General features: G+C 40.9%; 1 protein-coding gene across 2 annotated transcripts; it reads right to left on the minus strand.

Annotated features, from left to right (window-relative positions):
• Positions 1 to 260: 260 nt before the first annotated feature.
• LOC119739440 (transient-receptor-potential-like protein) lies at positions 261 to 18059 on the minus strand. 2 transcript variants are annotated; one of them, XM_038214394.1, is made up of 17 exons: positions 17953 to 18059; positions 16889 to 17058; positions 16032 to 16146; positions 12682 to 12797; positions 10927 to 11031; positions 10562 to 10768; positions 9719 to 9907; positions 8555 to 8745; positions 7618 to 7817; positions 6578 to 6715; positions 6140 to 6197; positions 5482 to 5594; positions 4068 to 4419; positions 3116 to 3311; positions 1853 to 2023; positions 840 to 887; positions 261 to 490 (listed from the first exon to the last, which is right to left on the minus strand). In XM_038214394.1, the coding sequence occupies exons 2-17, from the start codon at positions 17000 to 17002 to the stop codon at positions 272 to 274; spliced, it is 2532 nt and encodes an 843-aa protein (XP_038070322.1). In that variant the 5' UTR covers positions 17003 to 17058; positions 17953 to 18059; the 3' UTR covers positions 261 to 271. The 2 variants fall into 2 exon arrangements, with proteins under 2 accessions (XP_038070322.1, XP_038070321.1); XM_038214393.1 differs by having other exon boundaries at positions 6140 to 6192; positions 6573 to 6715.
• Positions 18060 to 19625: the final 1566 nt, after the last annotated feature.

The following is a 19625-nucleotide window of genomic DNA, read 5'->3' on the forward strand; positions in this document are numbered from 1 at the left end:
ACTGTAACTTTTCTATCTGTTATTACTGAATTGATTGTAGAATTTGTTTTGAACTGATATTTCTGACATTTTAACTCACATTTGGCTAAAATCTGTATGTTTTCGTGTCAGGTTATCCTTTTTCGAAACACGTGCACGCGTGTTTAGGCCTACGTGGTTTTGAGCACTTTTGTTGCTTCAAACAAACTTTAATGCACAAATTACAAATGATGGACACTACCTTATCCAAGGACACAACATTATTCAAGTTTTGTGTTTTGTTTTGTTGTACTCAGCATTCTCGACTGTAAATGTATTTTAAGGTCGGGGTAGATTTACAACTTGATGAAGTTAAGATGGATAATAAATGGCTATGCCTTCCAAACCTGATGTTGTCCACTGATTTCTTCAGTGCAGCCATTTCTTGCTTGGATTTGCTTTTATGTGTCTTCTTGACATGTGCCATCTGTGTTGCTCTAAGGCAGCGCTCAGCAAGTGCTCGACTAAGCTCCTTAAAAAAAAAGTAAATAAGTTCAGTTATTCCTGACTGGAACGACAGGAGAAATTAATAATAACAATAACATGGTGCTTATATAGTGCCATTTACCGACGGTCTGAAAGTGCTTCAGAATTATTACCCCTGTTCATCAGGCCACGAGACCATTTTTCTGCAGCAGCTCGAGATCAACTCAATCTGGTCTCTACCCTAGCTGACTAGGGTGGAGAGAAGCTATTGTAGTCAAGTGTCTTGCCCAAGAACACAAGCACCGTGCTCCCAGTCAGGTTCCGGACCCAGGTACCACGGCACGTGAGTCGCACAGCGTAATCACTGGACCATAATGCAAATTGTAACAACTCACCTTGTAGGCAGTTGTGTCATGAACTGTTTGATGATCATGACTTGAGTGCTGCGGAGAGGAACAAAAAGAGGAAAATGACGGGCATCAAATATGTGAATTTGATTCATTCATATGGGCCCAATCGGTATTGGTGTTGCGGGGGGGGGGGGGGGCAAGGGGGGGGCAAGGGGGGGGGCAAGGGGGGGGGGGGGGCGCTTCCCTCCCTGGAAAAGCACCAAAAAAAAAAAAAAAGTGGAATGTCCCTGCCCCCGATTTTTTTTCTCCCAAACGACATCCGCATATGGGTGTACACTATGGCGTTTTGGACTTTACTTTTTTCTAAAAACATGAGAAGAAAATATTAAATTAGCAAAAAAAAAATGAATTCAAACGTAATGAAATTCGAACTTCATTTCCCTTTTAAAAAAAATCCTCCAAAGCCTCAGGTTAGAAAAGAAAAAAAGTTCGGGTACAAAACAGTGTTTCGAACCCGCAACCTCGCGGTGACAAATCACGACTCTATATGGACTGAGCTATCGCACTACTCGTCAAAACGTGGGGAAAAAAAAAACCAATTATATACCTGCGTACGTATCATAAAAGTATCGTAGAAGGCGCTAAACAACCATGTATGTGTATGTAGTTTGGGAAAAGAAAATTCGCTCCCTGCCCACCCTCGAAAAATGATAAATCGAGAACTTGCTGGAAAAGTACAGGGATTTCGGGGGAAAATTGTGTTTGCCCCCTCTAGAAAAAATCCCGGCGACGCCCATGGTTCCATGCATAGCTACCTCCTCAGTGGTCAAAGGAAAACACATGTATGTTTCTGTCATGCGCCTATGCTCTGGAGAGCATAGTGTTTCTGTTAAATTGGTAAATACGTTTCCAGGTGATTGAAAATCTCCCTACATGCCTTCAAATTAAAATCCTATCTGGAACCCAATTTTTTAACAGACTATTTATCTAGCGTTTCCCTGGTTAGAAACCTGTCTGAATACATGCAAATAAAACAAAAAAAGCTTCGTGTTTATCACCTGGTTTCCAGTACTCTTTTTGGTGTACTTCCGGCGAAAGAATTGAAAGATTTTGAGGATGGATTTGAGGGATGGAATGAGGTTGAAAGGAGGAGGCAGTGTGACGCTGGGTGTCATGTATTCCCCCATCAGCTTGGTCCGCGCAACCTTCCACTCCACCTCTGAATTTTCCTGAAATTTAAGAAAGAAAAAAAAAAGACAAAATTTTTTTTAAATTTTTTTTAGGTAATGGTAGTATTAAGTTGGGGTGTGAGTGACCACTGATAAAAATAGCTGAAAACAGCTGAAAAAGGGTGTAAAAAAGCTGAACTTTGGAAATCTCCTATACTTTTGTACACAGCAAGTATTAAGGGGAAAAAACTGAAATGCATGGAGCACGGCACGCCACTCGGCATTTTATGTATCTTTTCCCCTTGGTGGTGAAGCCACATATGAATAATTCAGGAATTTCACAGAATCACAGACAGACAGCCAGATGACAGACAGACAGACAGGTTCACGTTCTCCTCCCCCCCCCCCCTCTAATAAAAATGATCAATGAAGTTAGAGCAGAAAATTGGTTGGGAAAATGGACATGGCAAGAATTGAACTAGGGACCTATTAATCCATAGCACTAGGCTACTGTGGCAGCTCAACGACTGTCTTTCTTTTAAATGCTTATAATAATATATTAGTATTTCATGCAAATCAGGAGAAACGTGAGTAATGTTTAAGGGTGCAGACCAGTAAATCGGTCCGAAATTGCCTACGCCGGCCAAATCACGATTTGCATGCCCTCAAAATCTTCAGTATTTGAGCATGCTGTGGGCCATGAACTTGAGGGTTTGTAAAAAATATGGGTGGAAGCCGTGCACAGGACTGGCAGCTTGCAGTTCTGTGTAATTTGGATGTAATTTGGACCCTAAAAGCGCTCTATTTTGCAATGGAGTGTAGGCATCGTTTTTCAAAATGGCGATGGGCTTCAGGACTATTTTCAGGGGTGATCATCTTCAGATGGAAATTTCTCCTAAAAGTCATCAGTTGACCCCCCAAAAATTGAAAAGAAAATGAAAGATGATGAAATAAGCTTTAATTTGATGTGTGTCTTGAACACCTTGGAGAGTTGCAAGTATTTTTCCCGAATTTCTGAAGTGGGAGCATTTACCATTGGGGTCTATGGAAGTTTATTTACTGGTCTGCTACCTTAAACAATCCCAAGGATTTTGCAAATAGTGAGTCCTGCTGGTGAGCCCTCTAGAGGTGGATAACGGTCAGTTTACGTACCTCGACTCTGGTGTATGTGTTGCTCATCATGGCAATGAGGGCGTTGAGTAGCACCACCACGCCCACCACCATAAACGTAGCGTACATGAGAGTACCCACTGTTTGGGTGAAGTAGAGGTCGTCATCAACTGACAGGTTGTCGCGATCAACCAGGTCGAATAAGGACCAAAAGAGGGACTGCATGGATAGCCAAAACCTGGTATACATGGAGCAAAGATTCCAAAATATCAAAGAAAATAATACATTTACAATTACACACAAGACAGGTATTAATTTGTGATTCACTTTATTTCCTTACTTTCATTTCCATTTGCAAGTTAAAGAAAATCAAGATTTTACCTTGCTTTCAACGGCTCACTTTTGAATAAAGCCTATTGCCCACATGCACTGATGGGCATTTCTGAATTAAAGCCAGAGTCCATCATTTGCAGCTATCCAAAAAGTAACTGGCGTAATTATTGTTGAAAAACATACTTGGTTGAAAGATAGTAAGGGGACTCAACTCCCTGTGAAATTATTCTTTTTGGCCAGCTGTCATTTTGAAGAAATCAACGACAGAAGGCCTTTCCAATGGTGCTTCTTAAGAAGCACCGTAGGAAATTCAAACTAGTTGTTCGTTTTGTTATTTGGCGAAGCGCGCACATGTGCACGCAGTTGCTATAATTCGTCACATCAGTGAGTTACACCGCGTGGCTGCTATCGGCTCAGTGAGAACGTGTCTAGGACGCCGGATTCAGGCCCAATTCAAAACATGATTCAGCAACTTTCGATTTGAAATCGAGATCCTATAATGTTTTTCTCGAAAAATGCAGCTGAAGCTAAGCTGAAACTTCATCAGCTTGGTTGTTCATCATCCTTCTTCAGATATTGAGCACTTTTGTTGTTTCAAACGAACAAAATGCACAAATTACAAATGATGGACTATACCTTTAACACTGACAGCTTGACTTACGATAGAAACGGTGTGCCAGAACACTCCGACTTGTCTTTCGCGACCAAGCAGGCCTCAAGGTCCAACTTCTCAAAGGTGTGATACAACTGGGTCAGGCCCAGGGAGAACGAGATGGTGACGAAGATGAAGATGATGAAGAACTTGGCCACATCCAGGATCATGTCCCTAAAGGAGATAAGGAGCGGGCCCAGGAAGCCGAGGATCAGAAGACTGTGGAGAAGATGGAGGTAGGTCAGGACGTTAGCCACGGCGAAGGCAGCCTCGGCAAGCAGCAGCGGGTCAAACTGGCTCCAGTCGTAGCGACTCTGGTTGCCAAAGCTAGCCAGGATGTTATCGCCCCCTGCAGGTGGAGCTGGAAAGACAAAAGTAACAAACTTAAAATGCGAGTGAAACCCGTTTGCTATTTCCCAGGTTTGATGCATTGCTAGCATTTAAAGCCCTTTTCACCCTAGACAAATCTCGGGGTTGACGCAGGGTTGGTGATGGGTTGAAAACATGCATCGTTTCACACTTCAAGAATTTCAACCCTGCGTCAACCCCGAGATTGGTTTTGCCCCGGGTTGAACTCAACCCTGCTCCAGACCAGGGTTGAGATTTTCAACCCGGGTTGAAATTCTTGCCAGGGTTCAAAACAGTAGTAACTGAGCATGATAAGCTTGATTTGCATGAAACAAGTGTGAAACGATGCGGGGTTGAACGCGGGGTTGAATCCGGGCGGCACTGGGTTCACCCAGGGTTGAGTTCAATCGTGTTGAGTTCAACCCGGGTTGAGAGGCTCTAGTGTGAAAAGCTTTTGGGCATAATGCCTGGCTCTACGATATGCAGGTTTGTGGCTTCTGACTAACACCTTTGACAAACTTTGGGACCGACCAGCAAAGGGCTGAAGTGGGGTCACGGAATAAGACTACAAGGACATGATTGTTTTTCTTGGTTTTTCCAGCATCTACAAACCCAAAACAATTGAGTCAGTGTAACAATATTTGCTACAAAATACCAGTGTTGTAGTACTCGTACTCGAGTACTACTCGAGTACTTTTTTTAATTACTCGGTAGAAAAAAAAAACGTAAAATAAAATGTGGCACACTCAACAAAAAAACCCGGAAATTCGCTAAATAGCGGAGATTTCACATCCCTGCCAGGAGAAATGGGTACCTGTGAGGTCAGAGATGGTTATTGTGATTGAATTATAGTTTTTTTTGCGCCTAACACGCTACATCGAGCTGTATACTCCCCAGGGAGCTGAGATGGTATTTGGAATGTTTCATGGGCCCAATGAGCAGGAGTAATATGTAGCGCCTTGAGCACCAGTCCTGGTGGATACGTGCGCTTTATAAATACCCACTATTATTAATATATTATTATTTCAAACGAAAGCTTCAAGTTGCAATTTCTGGCCAAAAAGAAACATCCTACCTGGAGGGGCTGGCCAAACAAAGAAATCTGTAAAGTTGTAGAATGAATCTTGCTCAGTCGCGTCTGGCGTAAACGGCACGGAAGTCTCGGGATTCGGGGGTGTCCCAATATCCCTATGAAGAGAGGGAGAACAAGCATGTTTGCTGAAATTGCAATTGTATTAAAAAAACATGTATTTCCAATGAATTCTAAAAAATGAATGCCTGCAACTGGAAAGTAACGAAACAAAAAAGAAATTCCGAGCTTTAGGCCCAAAAAAAAAAGAAGTCGGTCTCTGGTCAGCGCGCGCGTCGATTTTAATCATGCGCGTCAATCTTTTTTTTTCTCCAAATTGTTCCGCGGTAGCTCCAACAGCGCCCTCTATTTCCGCACCTCCTCAATTTCTTTGACCAAAGAGCACCAAGGAATGGGAAATTGCACCAAGGCAAATGATCGAAAGCACCAAGGCAAATTATGGAGGACACCAATGTACATGAGGACACCAAAAAAGCAAAATAGTACCCACCTTGTCTGTACAATCCAAGCTTGAAGAAAAAAAAAAATTGGAATTGTTGGAATAATCAAATACTAAATTATCTGAAAAAGCACAGCCTAATTATAGTACACATTACTTGGAACTTTTTGAAACTTCATCGTTTATGCACCCATTCATACTTACACATCTTGCGAGTCCGAGAGAAAAAAACCAGGGCTTTGTGTCTTGTCAAAAGCCTGAAAATAACATGGAAATTACATTTTGGATGGAAACTGATATTTCAAATTTTGGACGATACTCTAGCTTCAGAGATGAAACTGGTCTATGGGAAAAAAATTAATAAATCAAATTAAAAACTGTATAATATAACTTCGCTTTCGGTGATAAAATGAGAGCTGCTCTCACAAAACTCACACAATGTTTTACAAAATTTTATTTTTAATTAATTTTTAAAATTTTTAAAATTCAAAATCCAACTGAAAAATTCTAGTTTTACCCGGATGTATAAATGAGAGCTGCTCTCACAAAACTCACACAATGTTTAACAAATTTAATTTTTCATTAATTTTTTAAAATTTTTAAAATTCAAAATCCAACTGAAAAATTCTAGTTTTACCCGGATGTAGGCGACAAGGCTCATAGCAATGAAGATCCAATACAGCACAAGTTGAATCAGATCCAAAAAGTTCCAACCGTTATTTCTGAGGAACGTTTTCGGACCAAAGGCCCACATGTCTCTGATGGTACGAAATGTCATTCCTGGTCAAAACAAAAGAGCAAAACACTTACCAAATCTTGCAAACGAGGCTTTTACACAAATATTGACTGCTTCGAGTGGTGTAGTAAAACTAGCCTCCCGAGGTGATCCATGGAGCATTCTATTTTTCCCGAGGCGAAGCCGAGGGAAAATAGAATGCTCCATGGATCACCGAGGGAGGATAGTTTTACTACACCACGAGATAAAGCAGTCAATATTTGTTATAACACCTCTCCCACAGATTCTGCTTGATTTTTAAGCGATAACGGATTAATTTAATCTGAATACAATAAATATTTACTTCTATTTGATTACGAAATTAGTGAAAAATTAACTTGCACTTTTTCTAACTACCCCTTTGCGAAATGTTTGAACCCAGCTCTGCAGCGCTCGCGCTTGGAAACAATACGCGCCACGCGCAAAGTACTCCTATGCATTTTGCACACAGTGCATATAGTACTTTGGTTGCTATGGGTATAGTACTTTTGGACGTGCACTGAAAGATAGCAAAAATAGAAAGTACCATGTGACTCGCTCTTGGCCAATCAAGACACAGCATCTGCCGGTGAGGCGTTATAAATTTCTTTATAAGTTTTTGTACATGTCATTTGGCACTACATGACTGGAAACTTTGCATGGTGGATGACTTTAATAAACTAGAAAAATTGCGGGTAAAACCACGTGGTGAGAAATCTCTTCTTGGAAGAAGAATGGTTCTGAAAAGAACCGGTTGGTCGAGTGTAGAACTGGAATTTTCGGAAAATGTCCTCCTTGAGCGCCAACAATGGTGGATACGTGCACTTTTAAAATACACATTATCTGGATGAGACTCTTGTTCAACAGACTCCCACGAGAAAACTCGCTTTTCGTAAACTCTGGACGAGAGCAGCAAATCACAACTTACCAACAATCCAGATGATAATGAGGATAAGGAAAGGACTCCACGGGCGGGCTTTGTAATGCAGGTAGAGCTGGGTCATCTCACTTCTTGACATGTCAGCAGTGGAATCACTGAAAATGACGACCCGGGGTCGGATGGTGGATAGGATCAGGAAGAGAAGGAAGTACAATCTGGAAGCTAGGTGTAAGAAGAAACGGACCAATCTGTTGGAAAAAATGCACAAGAGGAGGAGCAATAATACGAATAGGCCTTTAGGCCACAAAAAAAAGTCTCCGGTTTCTGGTATGGAGCTTGTCCAAAAAGTGGTGTGGCGACGCGGCTTTTTTTTTTTTTACCCGACTTTTTTGCTTCAAATGTCAGCTGATGACTGCAAATGGTGCCCGACTAAACTTAGTGCAAATATATGGGAGTCCAGAGAGGCCACATAAAGCTTATTCTCGATCATAACCCCATCTAAAAACACGTTGAAATTGCGCAGCAGCAGAATTCCAGTCAAACCAGTGAGTTTGGCGGTTTTGAGACATCATCTTTCATTGAAAAAAAACCTTTTTCATTTTGCCGACGCGCATGGCTACGGCGACGCGCGCGCATACCAGAAACCGGAGACTTTTTTTTTTTGGCCTTAAAGGGAAGATGCAACATTTGCAAACATCAAAAAACGAAATGATCAAATTATCACGAAATACCTTACTGAATTGTTAGGGAATGACAGTCTAAAGCATCCTGTAAAATCGTGGCTCCTGATGTGCTGACATTTTCAAGAAAAAATGTATCAACCAATTATTAACCAATTAACCATAAAAAAAAATCTTCAGGAATGTTTGGAGATTTTACAAATTTCATTTTGTGTATATCAAGAGCCGATGGCTTTCCCACTCCCGAACGTTATTATTCCCGTACATTCTCTGGATTTCAAAACATAATTATGATGCAGACTTACGGCCTTTTCAAGATGCGGAGATGTTGAACGGGCAACAGAATGTACAAGATGCAAGGCACAAAGAAGAAAACCATAAGGAGGAGGTAGAGCACAGCCGAGGCGACGCGCGACTTGGCGTAACGTAAGACGTAAGGTGTTGAGACTTCCCACTGAGATACCACGTAGTCCTGACTGCTAGGGTGGCTCACAAACTGAAGGAAAACGGAGTAGTCATAACATTTACTACAAGATTTAGTCATCAAGACTTTTTTGGGGTTAATACAAACAAACTTGTATATTTCAGGACCACACGATCACTAAGGTAGCCCTACACTATGGCCCCGCACTGGAGTAGACTCTGTTCTATGGGCCATATGTACGTCAGCCAAAAAGGTCGGTTATTGATAATTTTTTGGTTTCTGGTTTGAACAGCGCCACCAATAGTCAAATGGTGAGGTTATGGGGTTACTGCAAGTCCTCCCAAGTCTACACTAGCCATGCAAAGTTCCAAATCTTATTAACCACTTCGCGCCAGGATTATTTTTGCCGAAAATTTTGAAAGACACAATTTTCCAGCCAACCCTTAATATACAGCCAAACGCCACAAATACTGTGCGCAAGTCATTTCAACAGTATTTGTATGATATGTCTTGCCGAAACCTCATATGTTTCAATACTCCGGGGTGTGCACTGGAGCGTAAATTGTACAACAATAGGCCGTGCACAACGGCCAACTCAAGATCAACACAGTCCGCCTCCACAGACTTCACAGACTTTGTGTGTGTGTACAAAAGGCACCAGGGATTAGCGTGTTTAGACGTCACCCGGAGGCGAGTCAAGGCAATCTTGACGCCTTAACCCGTCAACCGTGCCTGTGTGTATAAAAACAACCAATACATGTTATCACGTCCTCTGACGCGAACTTGTCACTAGTCAAGTAGTTTCCACAAATGACCCCCTCCCCAAAGCTTTTTTTTATTTTCCGGAGGCCAGGTGACCGAAAAATACACACTGGCTACTTTCCAGCACGGATGGCTCTTGTCAAACTTGTTTTCACACACAAAATGGACGACACTTTTTCAGAAAAAAAATAAATAAGTTTGCTCCCCTGGACCCAAAACCTGGATTCATTACTGCATGGGAGTGCAAGTGGAAAGTGGTATCACTACAAAATTGTCATCTCACATTGTCAAAGCCGAGTTTGAGTGCTTGGCGCAGCCTGCGTGGTAGCTTGGGTTTCCCTGCCTCCTCTGGCTCTCCACCATTCAGTAACAGTTCTACCTCCTTATCGTCTCTGGCCAGGCCGAGTAGCTTGGTGCTCAGGGCGGCCAGCTTGGCTTCGATGCGGTCACACTCTTGTCGAAACCTTGGCACCTGTTTGCAAGACGAGGCAGAGCATCTTAAACGCTTCTTCTCAGTAGGTCCGAGGGGGCCACCCCAGAGGTGGAGCTCAGGGCACCATTTGCCCCCAAGGCTGTACAAAGCTTATGGACTATTATATGCATAGGGACTGGCAATGAGGTCACTGGTGCACGTCTATGCACCCCAATGAACTGTCCTAGGGAAATAGGACGAGGGAAATAGGACGAGGGAAATAGGACCCTCTTCTGGTCACTCACAGGCCCGAGGGGGGCATTGACGTGCACTAGTGACCAAATTTTGCCAGTCCGTATGTATTTTATAGCACACCTCTGCCATAAAATAAGAAAAGAAACTTGTTTTGGGTTTTATAACTTAACTGTTTCGATTCGGCTATGGGAATAAACAACCTTCTAAATCATAGTTAGGTACCCATCCTTCCCTAGTCCACCCGGTCAGTCTGTTTGGGTGGTGTGAGAGCGAGCGTGTGAGGGTGTTCTTTTGATGGTGTGCTACGCAAGTCTGGGTTAGATTTCCGCCAAAATGGATCTGCGATCCAGGCTGGTCAGGCTAGGCCGTTCACCGATACTGGCCAAGGCAGAAACGGGCAGTCATCCGAGGCCACGCCGCTAGACTACTAATGTTCCTGCACATGTACTATAAACCTACCTGCATGAGACTTTCTAATTCCTCAAGGGACCGGTCGAGTTTGAAGATGGTCTCCAGTGGGTCATCCGATGTCAGCATGATGTAGGATTCACCGCTGACTGCCTCGTACCAGTGCAGGAGAGCGATGAACTGGCCGTAGCTTTCATCAGCGATTCGTGGTCGAAGCTCCTCCATGGTTGGCATCTTGGCCCCATGCCGGATGAGAGTCTAACAAGCAAAAACAAAAAACTGCACATAAGAAAAAGATAGGCTGCCATTTCTGTGATACTTGTACTGAAAGTGAACCCTCGGGTTCGGTTCGGGTTTGGTTCGGGTTCTGTTCGGTTCACGATCTTTTAATATAGGATTCCTGTCCATGTTTTTACCTTTACAATTTTCAAGTTATCCTGCCTCGCTGCAAGTATCAGTGGCTTGCATGTAGAGGGCCAACTCGGACTCACGGGGAATCGGTTCAGAATTTCCTCTCTGGTCTGTTCAAGAAAAGTAACAAAATATAACAAAAAATTCAAATTAACATCATTTTGTTTAAGTGACTAACAATAAGAAAAACAATTAATAAAACACCACGATTACAAAAAGTTAAGTGGCACTGCTATTTACAATTAATAATTAAGTAATTAGGCAATTTGTAATTATTAATTAGTCATTCGAAAATCAATTCAGAATTCGGAATCAAAATCATGATTCCACTTGTTGGGAGAATTGATTCCCTGTAGTACTTATTCATAGATGACATGGTTGATGGAATTGTTACTGAAAGATAGTGGGGAAAAAAAGGATCTTTGCCGATTAAATAATTGCCTGAACTTCATGGAATAAAAACTTATAAATAAGTAAACAGTGAGGTTTACGAAAACCTTGAAGGTATTAATCTCTTGTGTTGATCTTGTAGATTTCACAGTAGCAAATGCTTCCGATTGTCTTAACTATGTTGTAAAACTTACGTTTCAAAACAAATTGGAAAGAATATATAGAATCCTAATGCTACCGCTTTGGTTGTGTACAAAGTCTATGGAGAGTTGAGTGCATTTGCAAAGTAATTTCTAGCAAAATTGGAAATGTTTCTCAGTTCCGGATTCGCGTCTTTTTAACATTTTTGCACTGACTGACCTTCATTGAGATATTAACATATGATGAAAAAAGTTGCGTCAGGATGCAATATTCTTTCCAACAAATTTTTGGAGGTAAATAATCATGTTATACCCAGGCATGCAACTTGGAAGAAAACAAAAATGAGGAAACTCCAATCTAAACAAGACTTTGTACAGTGTTTTTCAATTCTGAGTGACAAAGTGTGAAGTGATAAAAGAGGAAATCAGCTGATCCGAGGAAAAGTTGCATACCTGTATATAGTCGTGTTCCCTAACGTGGCGCACTTTGAAGCTTACCCGACTTTCCTCGTTTAGTGGTGCCAAACCTCTTTGTTGACAAACCTCAAATTCATGCAGTAAAACACTAGTACTTTTACCTTATTAATGCTTGCTATTCAACCTCTGTGAACAATATCGGTTTTATAAAATTTAATCCGAAATTCAAAAACGGTGGCGTCCAGAAACGGTGGCGTCTCCCAAATTAATTGCGTCAGTAGACAAGTACTCACGAGAAGTTAACAGAACTCCCATAAAAGCAGAAAAAAAGTGGTATATGTTAGTAAGATGTGAAGTAACTTATAAACAAATAATGGCAAGTCACGCCACATTCTTCAGCACTGAGATATCCTTTGTGTGACGTTTTGGGTCATTTGCTTGAATTTGTTGGGTTTTTGACGGATGGAATCCTAGGGAGAGAGAGGTGGAGGGAGTGAATCCCTGTTTGCAGGGGACGTATTCAGCAGTGAACCCTGGACCATAAATTGCTCATCGTGAGTACCTGCTTCAACTAGCTCCAGGACGAGTACTCGAGTAGATGAAAAACCACGAGTAGAAAACTAGTAGCATAAACTACTAGCGAGTACTGGAGTAATCAAATTACTCGCCCATCGGTACTACCCACCAAATTTCTTTCAGTGAACAGCAGCGGCTAAGCCCCATCCTCTCAAAGAGAAAAATACTGCATTTATATTGGAGGGAATGTCATATTTAGTTTGGACGGAATATTTTGTTTGTCTTGTCTGTATTTACCGATTCGGGTAGGCTGTCACAGATTGTGTTCACAGCCATCACACTGTTGGTTTCGATGGCATGGTACAACGCGTCTCCAGGATCCAGGCCCAAGTCCAGTAAACACTGGATCATATCTGTATGAAAAACACAATCACACAGACTCAATATTAGCTTTCCTCGACCAAATATTACCTGATTGGCAAAGGGGGGGGGGGGATTATTTCACAAAACTAAAAATAATCTGATGCCATAAAAATCAACATTGCACAAAAACAACCAAGCTTAAAACCATTACATTTACAAGAATTCTTATCAGTCGCATTTTTCCTCATATCGATTTTGACCAAGGTTCTGTTTGCGCAGAACAAAATAAAAAGCTCATTTTACTGATTGTGCGTTTCGGTTTGGGCGCATCGGCTTCGATAACGCACCTGTATAGAATACAAACGCAAATGTGACCTGTTCTGTCAAAAGCAGATGCTTCTGGGCAGAGGTTGAAATTGAGATAGGGCCAAAAAAATGCTGTGGGCATGGTGGGGGTGATTTTTTTCCATTTTCTAATTTTTGCATATTTGTAATCCTGAGCATGTCTAAAACATACTATAAAAGTTTGAAACCCTAATTTGATCTCTAATTATAGTATTTTTGATGATTTGTTAAGGGTTAAGGTATATCAGTTAAAGAAATGTCTGTTTTGTGACGTTTGTGTCCATTTTCTCTGTTTTCTACTTTTCGACCCAATGAACTTCAAAATAGCATAACTTTGCGCAGGAATTACCGGTTTCAAAAATTAAACCACCTATTAAAAGGAAACAGAACATATTTTAACAATATGCAAAAATCTCATTTTTGACCTTATGCCCAAAAAAGTCTGATTTTGACAGAACAGGTCACAAATATGCAAATAGCCATACAAAAGCCTTACAAAGTTTTCAAGAGGGTTGCACACAAACATGGATTCGCCCAGCAGGCATCACTTTGTACATCAAGTCAGCGCTCTAGTAATTTAATACAGCTCTATGGATTCAGTCATATGTACACGCTTCTGTCAACATGACCTTTATCAAGGCCAATGAATTCAGTGAACTAAAATATTGCGAACTTTCCTTAGGTCTCTCGGATTGGTATGCATAACTGATTATACGATGTGCCACAGGAAAACAAAATGAATGCAACAAACTGGATGCATTAATAAGGTCATAATCATATTATTCATGAACCAGTGCAGAGGAATTTATTCAATACCACTAGGATGTGTTTTGTGAATACAGGGTTTCAACTACTGCTGGTATTTCCCAGAAAACCAACACAGTGTAAAAGGGAAACTGCGACAGGGAATGACCCCAGGATGGCATATTTCCTGAAAGAACAGGAACTTGTCACAATGGGTCTCGACTTTAATGGTTTAACCCAGGAAACAAACAAAAAATCCCCCCAAAACCACATACAAACATGAATCTAATTCAACTTCACTCAAACAGGACGATTCGCATCTTTCTCTGCACAAAGTAATTTTTTGAAGGTTGGAATTTTGGAGATTTAACTAATCCTTGGTGAAAAAAATCCGGAAAGCTTTAACAAAAAATTTATTTGATTTTTAACTTTAGATTGAATCCATTTTAATATATTCTCTGAAACATGACAGCCAAACACACCATACTTTTGGGGTCAATTTTCCGGTTCTCTTTTTATTATTTTTTTAAGTATGTTTAATTTTCCTGGGGGATCATTATTCATTCCTGAATTCAAACAATGTCCATTTTTCCTCCTAAAAACAAACAAACTCAATTTGTTTTAACAAGCCTTACTCACAAAGTGTACACTCCTATCAGAAAGTGTACAAATAATGAAAGTTTATGAGTGCAATGGTAAGAATAATTTCATGAGGTGACAGATGGAATATTCCATTTTTGCCTCGTGGAATGAAACATTTAATATACAACACATGACTAAATCCTCTTCATCTGATTGGTCACTGGAGCCACCACAACTGCGACTGTGAAATGGAATTTCTATTTACCGTGGGACGAAACTTCTATGTTTGCGGTGCGGCTGCGCCATGCGTTGGGACAAACAATTCAATGACATGTGATCAATGACCCACCAATCAGTTGACAGGAATTTATTCAGCCGTGTTTAATACTGCCCATCAAAATTCTCCCACACTCATGAGGTACCAGCCTTTTTCACAGTTACTCATAAAAATGAGTGAAATGAAAGCCGACCCTTAACAATATTCTGTTGATGTAGTCTAAATTTTTCAAGAATTTGATGACGTGGAACATAGGATAAAGTTGCAGGCATTGAACGCTAAATTGTGGAAAGCCATAAGCGCATCTGTGACTTTGGAAGCATGCGATAAAAGGAACGTATGCGATGAGACCCTAAACAAATTCTGTGGACCAAGGACGTCAATTGCTTCTCAAAAGTGGGAGGACATATCTTGATCATAACTAATACGAGCGCGAGTGACTGTTTTTAACAGTTAAGAGCTCCCAGCCTACATAAAGCAGACTTGACTGGCTGAGACTGTTTATGTAACGTGATACAGCTATGCTTTGACTGTAGGTGATTGATAAGCCAGCTGTGCCAACCAGTTGCCTGCTTTTGTCTGTTGACTGAATTTGACTTGCCAGAGTGCTTGCTTGCAATATGATCGGACTAATGGAACATTTTGGAATCTAACTCTGTGGTGCAATCTGAGGCAATTTCTGACCACTTTAACCAATTTTTTTAGCAAAAAAAGCATCATTTAAGCATCATATTTAAGTTGAATCATTGAATCAGGTACTCTGATCTATAGAATCAAATGTAGGGTACATTTTTTTTGTTCAGGGATGGAAAAAGTTGGGGGGACAAACGATATGATATCTCCCCACTTTAAAACATTCTTGGGCACTTTCTCATTGAAGAATTAAAGCTTGCGGAATTTTCAGACCTTCGAAAAGTATTAATTAGTTACCAAATGTATGTTTAAAACGCTATGTGTTGTCATGGGTGCTAGCGGGGTAAATCTGGGTCATCTGTCTCGACCAGCGTTGGAAAAATAAAAAATTTCTTGAAAATGTTGGCACACCAGGTGCCATGCTTTTACGGGATGCTTTAGACTGTCATTCCCTAACAATCCAGCAAGGTATTTTGTGAAAACGTGCTTGTTTCGTTTTTTGATGTTTGCAAATGTTGTATCTTCCCTTTAACAGTATAACATTGACTTAGGCCCTGCTTTCTTAATTTTCCTTTTTTTGGGTTGTTGGTTTGCTCAGAGGGGGGGGGGGGGGGGGGGGGGGGGGGAGGGGGGGGGGGGACTCCTTTCACAGTTACCAACCTTTATCCTCTAACTGAACCACACAAACCCCTTTTATACTCACCACAGTAGTTCCGATTGATGGCAGCAATAAACGCTGATCGGTCGTCATTGTGCTCTGTCCTTGGTGCGTCCTGAAATAGCTGCCTCACTCCAGCGATATCATTACGCTTGACTAACTGCGAATACAGAAGAAAATTGGTTGTGTTAAGATATTGAGTCACTGAAAATATAAAAAAGGCTTTAGGCCAAATAAAAAAAAAACATGTTTCTCGTCCGGGTTTTTGAAAAAAAGGAGGAAGCGGGGCTTTTTATTTTTTATTTGTTTCAAGATGGTCACCATTTAAAAATTTCCTGCAACCGTTGGTGTTTCCACTGTTCAAAGACACTTTTAAAATGAAAGATAAGTTGGACAAGAGAACTGAACAAATTTACAGTGTCATTTAGACTTGTATTGGTCTACAATTTATTTTCTGTTGAATTTGTGGACTTTTCCGGTGTTTTTTTACTGCATTTTTCAAAAATAAAAAATAATAAAAAAATCCAGGCTGCCTCCAAAAAGGAAGCAGGCGGGGACGAGAAACATGTTTTTTTTTTACTTCGCCTTATAGGAATATGGCATATCTATACAGGTTTATGGCGTCTGACCAGCGTCCATGAAAAAAGCCAATGACAAACTGGGGAACCACAAATACGGCTGGATAGCTCAGTTTGTATGGCACTGTTACAGTATCTGAAGGTCAAACGCAGGTTAAAATTCTACTCCTGCCAATTATATGTTCACCTAGGTGGTTTCCCTTTCTAGCTTATTTGTCATTTTTTTTTAAAGGGAAAAGTATGCTGCATTCGGCTGCCATTTCGCAATTTCACTGTTTTTTTTTACTTGGCCCAACAGTAATACTTCTAACTACAGGCACAGACCTTAAGAAGGTTTGATTCAGGAGAGGACTTTGCTGGTTTGGAGTTAGGTATCTCCGGAGTTATCAAATTTGTCAGTGGGATGCTGTCGGTGAGATCATCATCTAGTTCCTCCATCTTTTAAAGTCTTTGTGCCGTTTCACTCCACATTAAGATGCAGGCGTCGAGATGTCCTATAAGGATGAAAAGTAAACACTTTTGGCAACCCCAAAAATGCAACCAAAACACACAGACACAATGCAATACACCCTTTACTTTGGGAGATTTCCTTACTACTGTCAAGCACTTATAGCAATTACCGACTTAATTTCAAGGTTTTTTTTCAACTGATCCGGTGACGAGATTACTCATCAGTTGCTATTCTATGATCAGGTCGGGGACCAGCCCCAAATCTAGCAACGTGTCGCTAGATTGCACAACTTCAATAACAGCCGCTTGATCAAACGGCGATGATGTCAATTACGTCATGAATGACGACAATGACGTCATTTTTTAGTTATGTTTTTTATAGCTCCATGCACGAAGTTATCATCATCATTCGTGATGTAATTGACGTCATCGTCACTTGATCAAGCAGGCTGTTGTACAATCTAGCGACGTCGCTAGATTTAGGGATGGTCCACTCCCCGACCTGATGATGCACACTGTTGTTAATTCCTTGAAGTTACTGAAAAAATATATGCGACAAAAAATTCAAGACTGAATTTATTCACAACGTTGCGAATTTGTTTCACGTCTAGCTGTGAAAAATGTTCACGACGTCGCAAAAAAATATTCACGGCTAGTCTTGAATAAATTCACAACGTCGCAAAAAAATTCACGACCGGTTTTCACTGGTTATGTCCCTTCAGCCTTCAGGGCTGGCTAGTACTGCCAATAGCTACTGTCTACTGAATATCGTAACCACCTGGTATTGGTAACACGTTAATGAACAGCGAGTAAAACACTGTGACTGTGACTGTGTGTGGAACATTTATTTCTCAAACCGACTAAGCTAAAATTAATAAACATGCACAACTGACTATTTAATACAACAGCTATAAAAAAGTAAGGAAAGAAAGCAATACCGTTTGGGTCTGCAGTTCGAAATGACACACTCCCAACTTCAAGTTGCATTCCACTTCAAGCTAAAGTGCCCTGCAGAGTCTAGTCATGTGTACGTGTTTACATTACGTGAAAGTTTTATCGGGGTCTGCCACTTGAGGGCGCTCATGGCTTTGGTGTTAGCTAGCTGCGCTCGCTCCAGATTTGCCCGTTCGCCTAGAATTTCCGCGGGAGATACGCGGATGGGAAATCGTCACACGTGGAGCCAATCACCCGCTGGACCGGTTTTTTTTTAGTCCGCTGCAATCGCTGATAAACTGGTAGAAGTATGGTTTAAATCAACTTGGCAATTTAGGCAATATAAGTAATTCCCCAGTACCTTATTGGTTTTTAAGAAGACTTACGGTGCAAGCAGAGTAACCGTAGGACTCTACGAATCGCCTTTTTTAACATTTGGACATGGTCGAGCGATAGTAGAGTCCTAGGTACATAGCCGTATTGCGTTACTAATATTTTTTTTTAAAACCATTTTCACTCGTACCCCCAATCAAAATCTTCAGATTTCACCCCAAAACAGTCTTCAAACTGCTGCCTTAATTATGCGCCCCTGTAGGCGTCAGTGGGAATTGGAAACACAAATGGTGGTGGTAGGTTCACATATAGGCCTACCTTTGGGAAGACTGAGAAATTTCACCTTCAATTCGGAAAACATCCTTGTTATCAGGAAAAGTATGATGGCTCTGCTGGCTAGACTGTTTCCTGGCAAGCACCAGACAGACCAATCACAGGGCACTTTGATTTGTCACCTGACCAATCACAGGGAACTTTGATTCATGTCACCAATCCAGGTGACCAATAGTTTTACGGGTTTATAGGGGGCGGTATTTAGCAGATATCTTGTAAGCTGAAAATTGTGGGGTTCAACCAAACCATATACGTTTTTGTCTGACAGAGTCTATGAAACAGCTTATGTACACGGCGATAACAGTGCATCTTTCCTCAGACAGTTTAAAACTGTTATTACATTATTGCAGATTAGCACATTAACAATATCTATTACGAACATACTTACTTAATGCAATATAGGTTTTCCCGGCTATTTTAAAACTTTTTTTTTTAATTCACCGATTCTTATTCTCAAAATCGTCCAGTAAAATCGATTTAGTGTACTTCAATTTCGTCTTTTGTCAGACAATTTCAAATTTAGTCCAAACAAATTCAAACAATGAGCGCACATTTTCGACCCAGAGTAGGGGCCTATTCGATCAGTTTCGTCTCGTCTACGCCGATTCGTGTCCTTCAAAAATCAAATTCGTTTTAAATTGATTGATAAAAGATGAATTTGATCTCTGAATGCTGCCATTCCGCAACAGCCTAGACGAATTTGATCTGTAATAACGATTATTCTCGACCCGTAACCGAGAGGGTGACCAAACTTTTAGATTGAATGGTAAAGGAATAAATGATTTTGGTAAAAGCGTGTGATTTTTTTTCTCGGACAAAACTGCCTGGTAGAGTTGATGAATTTTATGGGAAAATGTTTTTAAATAACCGGGAAAACCTAGGGCCTATAGTTTTAGAGAATAGGTAGCTGCCACAACAGCTCCTACCTAGTAAGGTAAGACATTGCTGTACACTAAAATTATGAACCTTCAATGTTGTTCATCATTCCACAAGTTGTCCTGCATTATCTTAT

This window comes from Patiria miniata, unplaced genomic scaffold (genome assembly GCF_015706575.1).
Source record: "Patiria miniata isolate m_02_andy unplaced genomic scaffold, ASM1570657v1 HiC_scaffold_30, whole genome shotgun sequence".
In the NCBI taxonomy this organism is placed as follows: Eukaryota; Metazoa; Echinodermata; class Asteroidea; order Valvatida; family Asterinidae; genus Patiria; species Patiria miniata.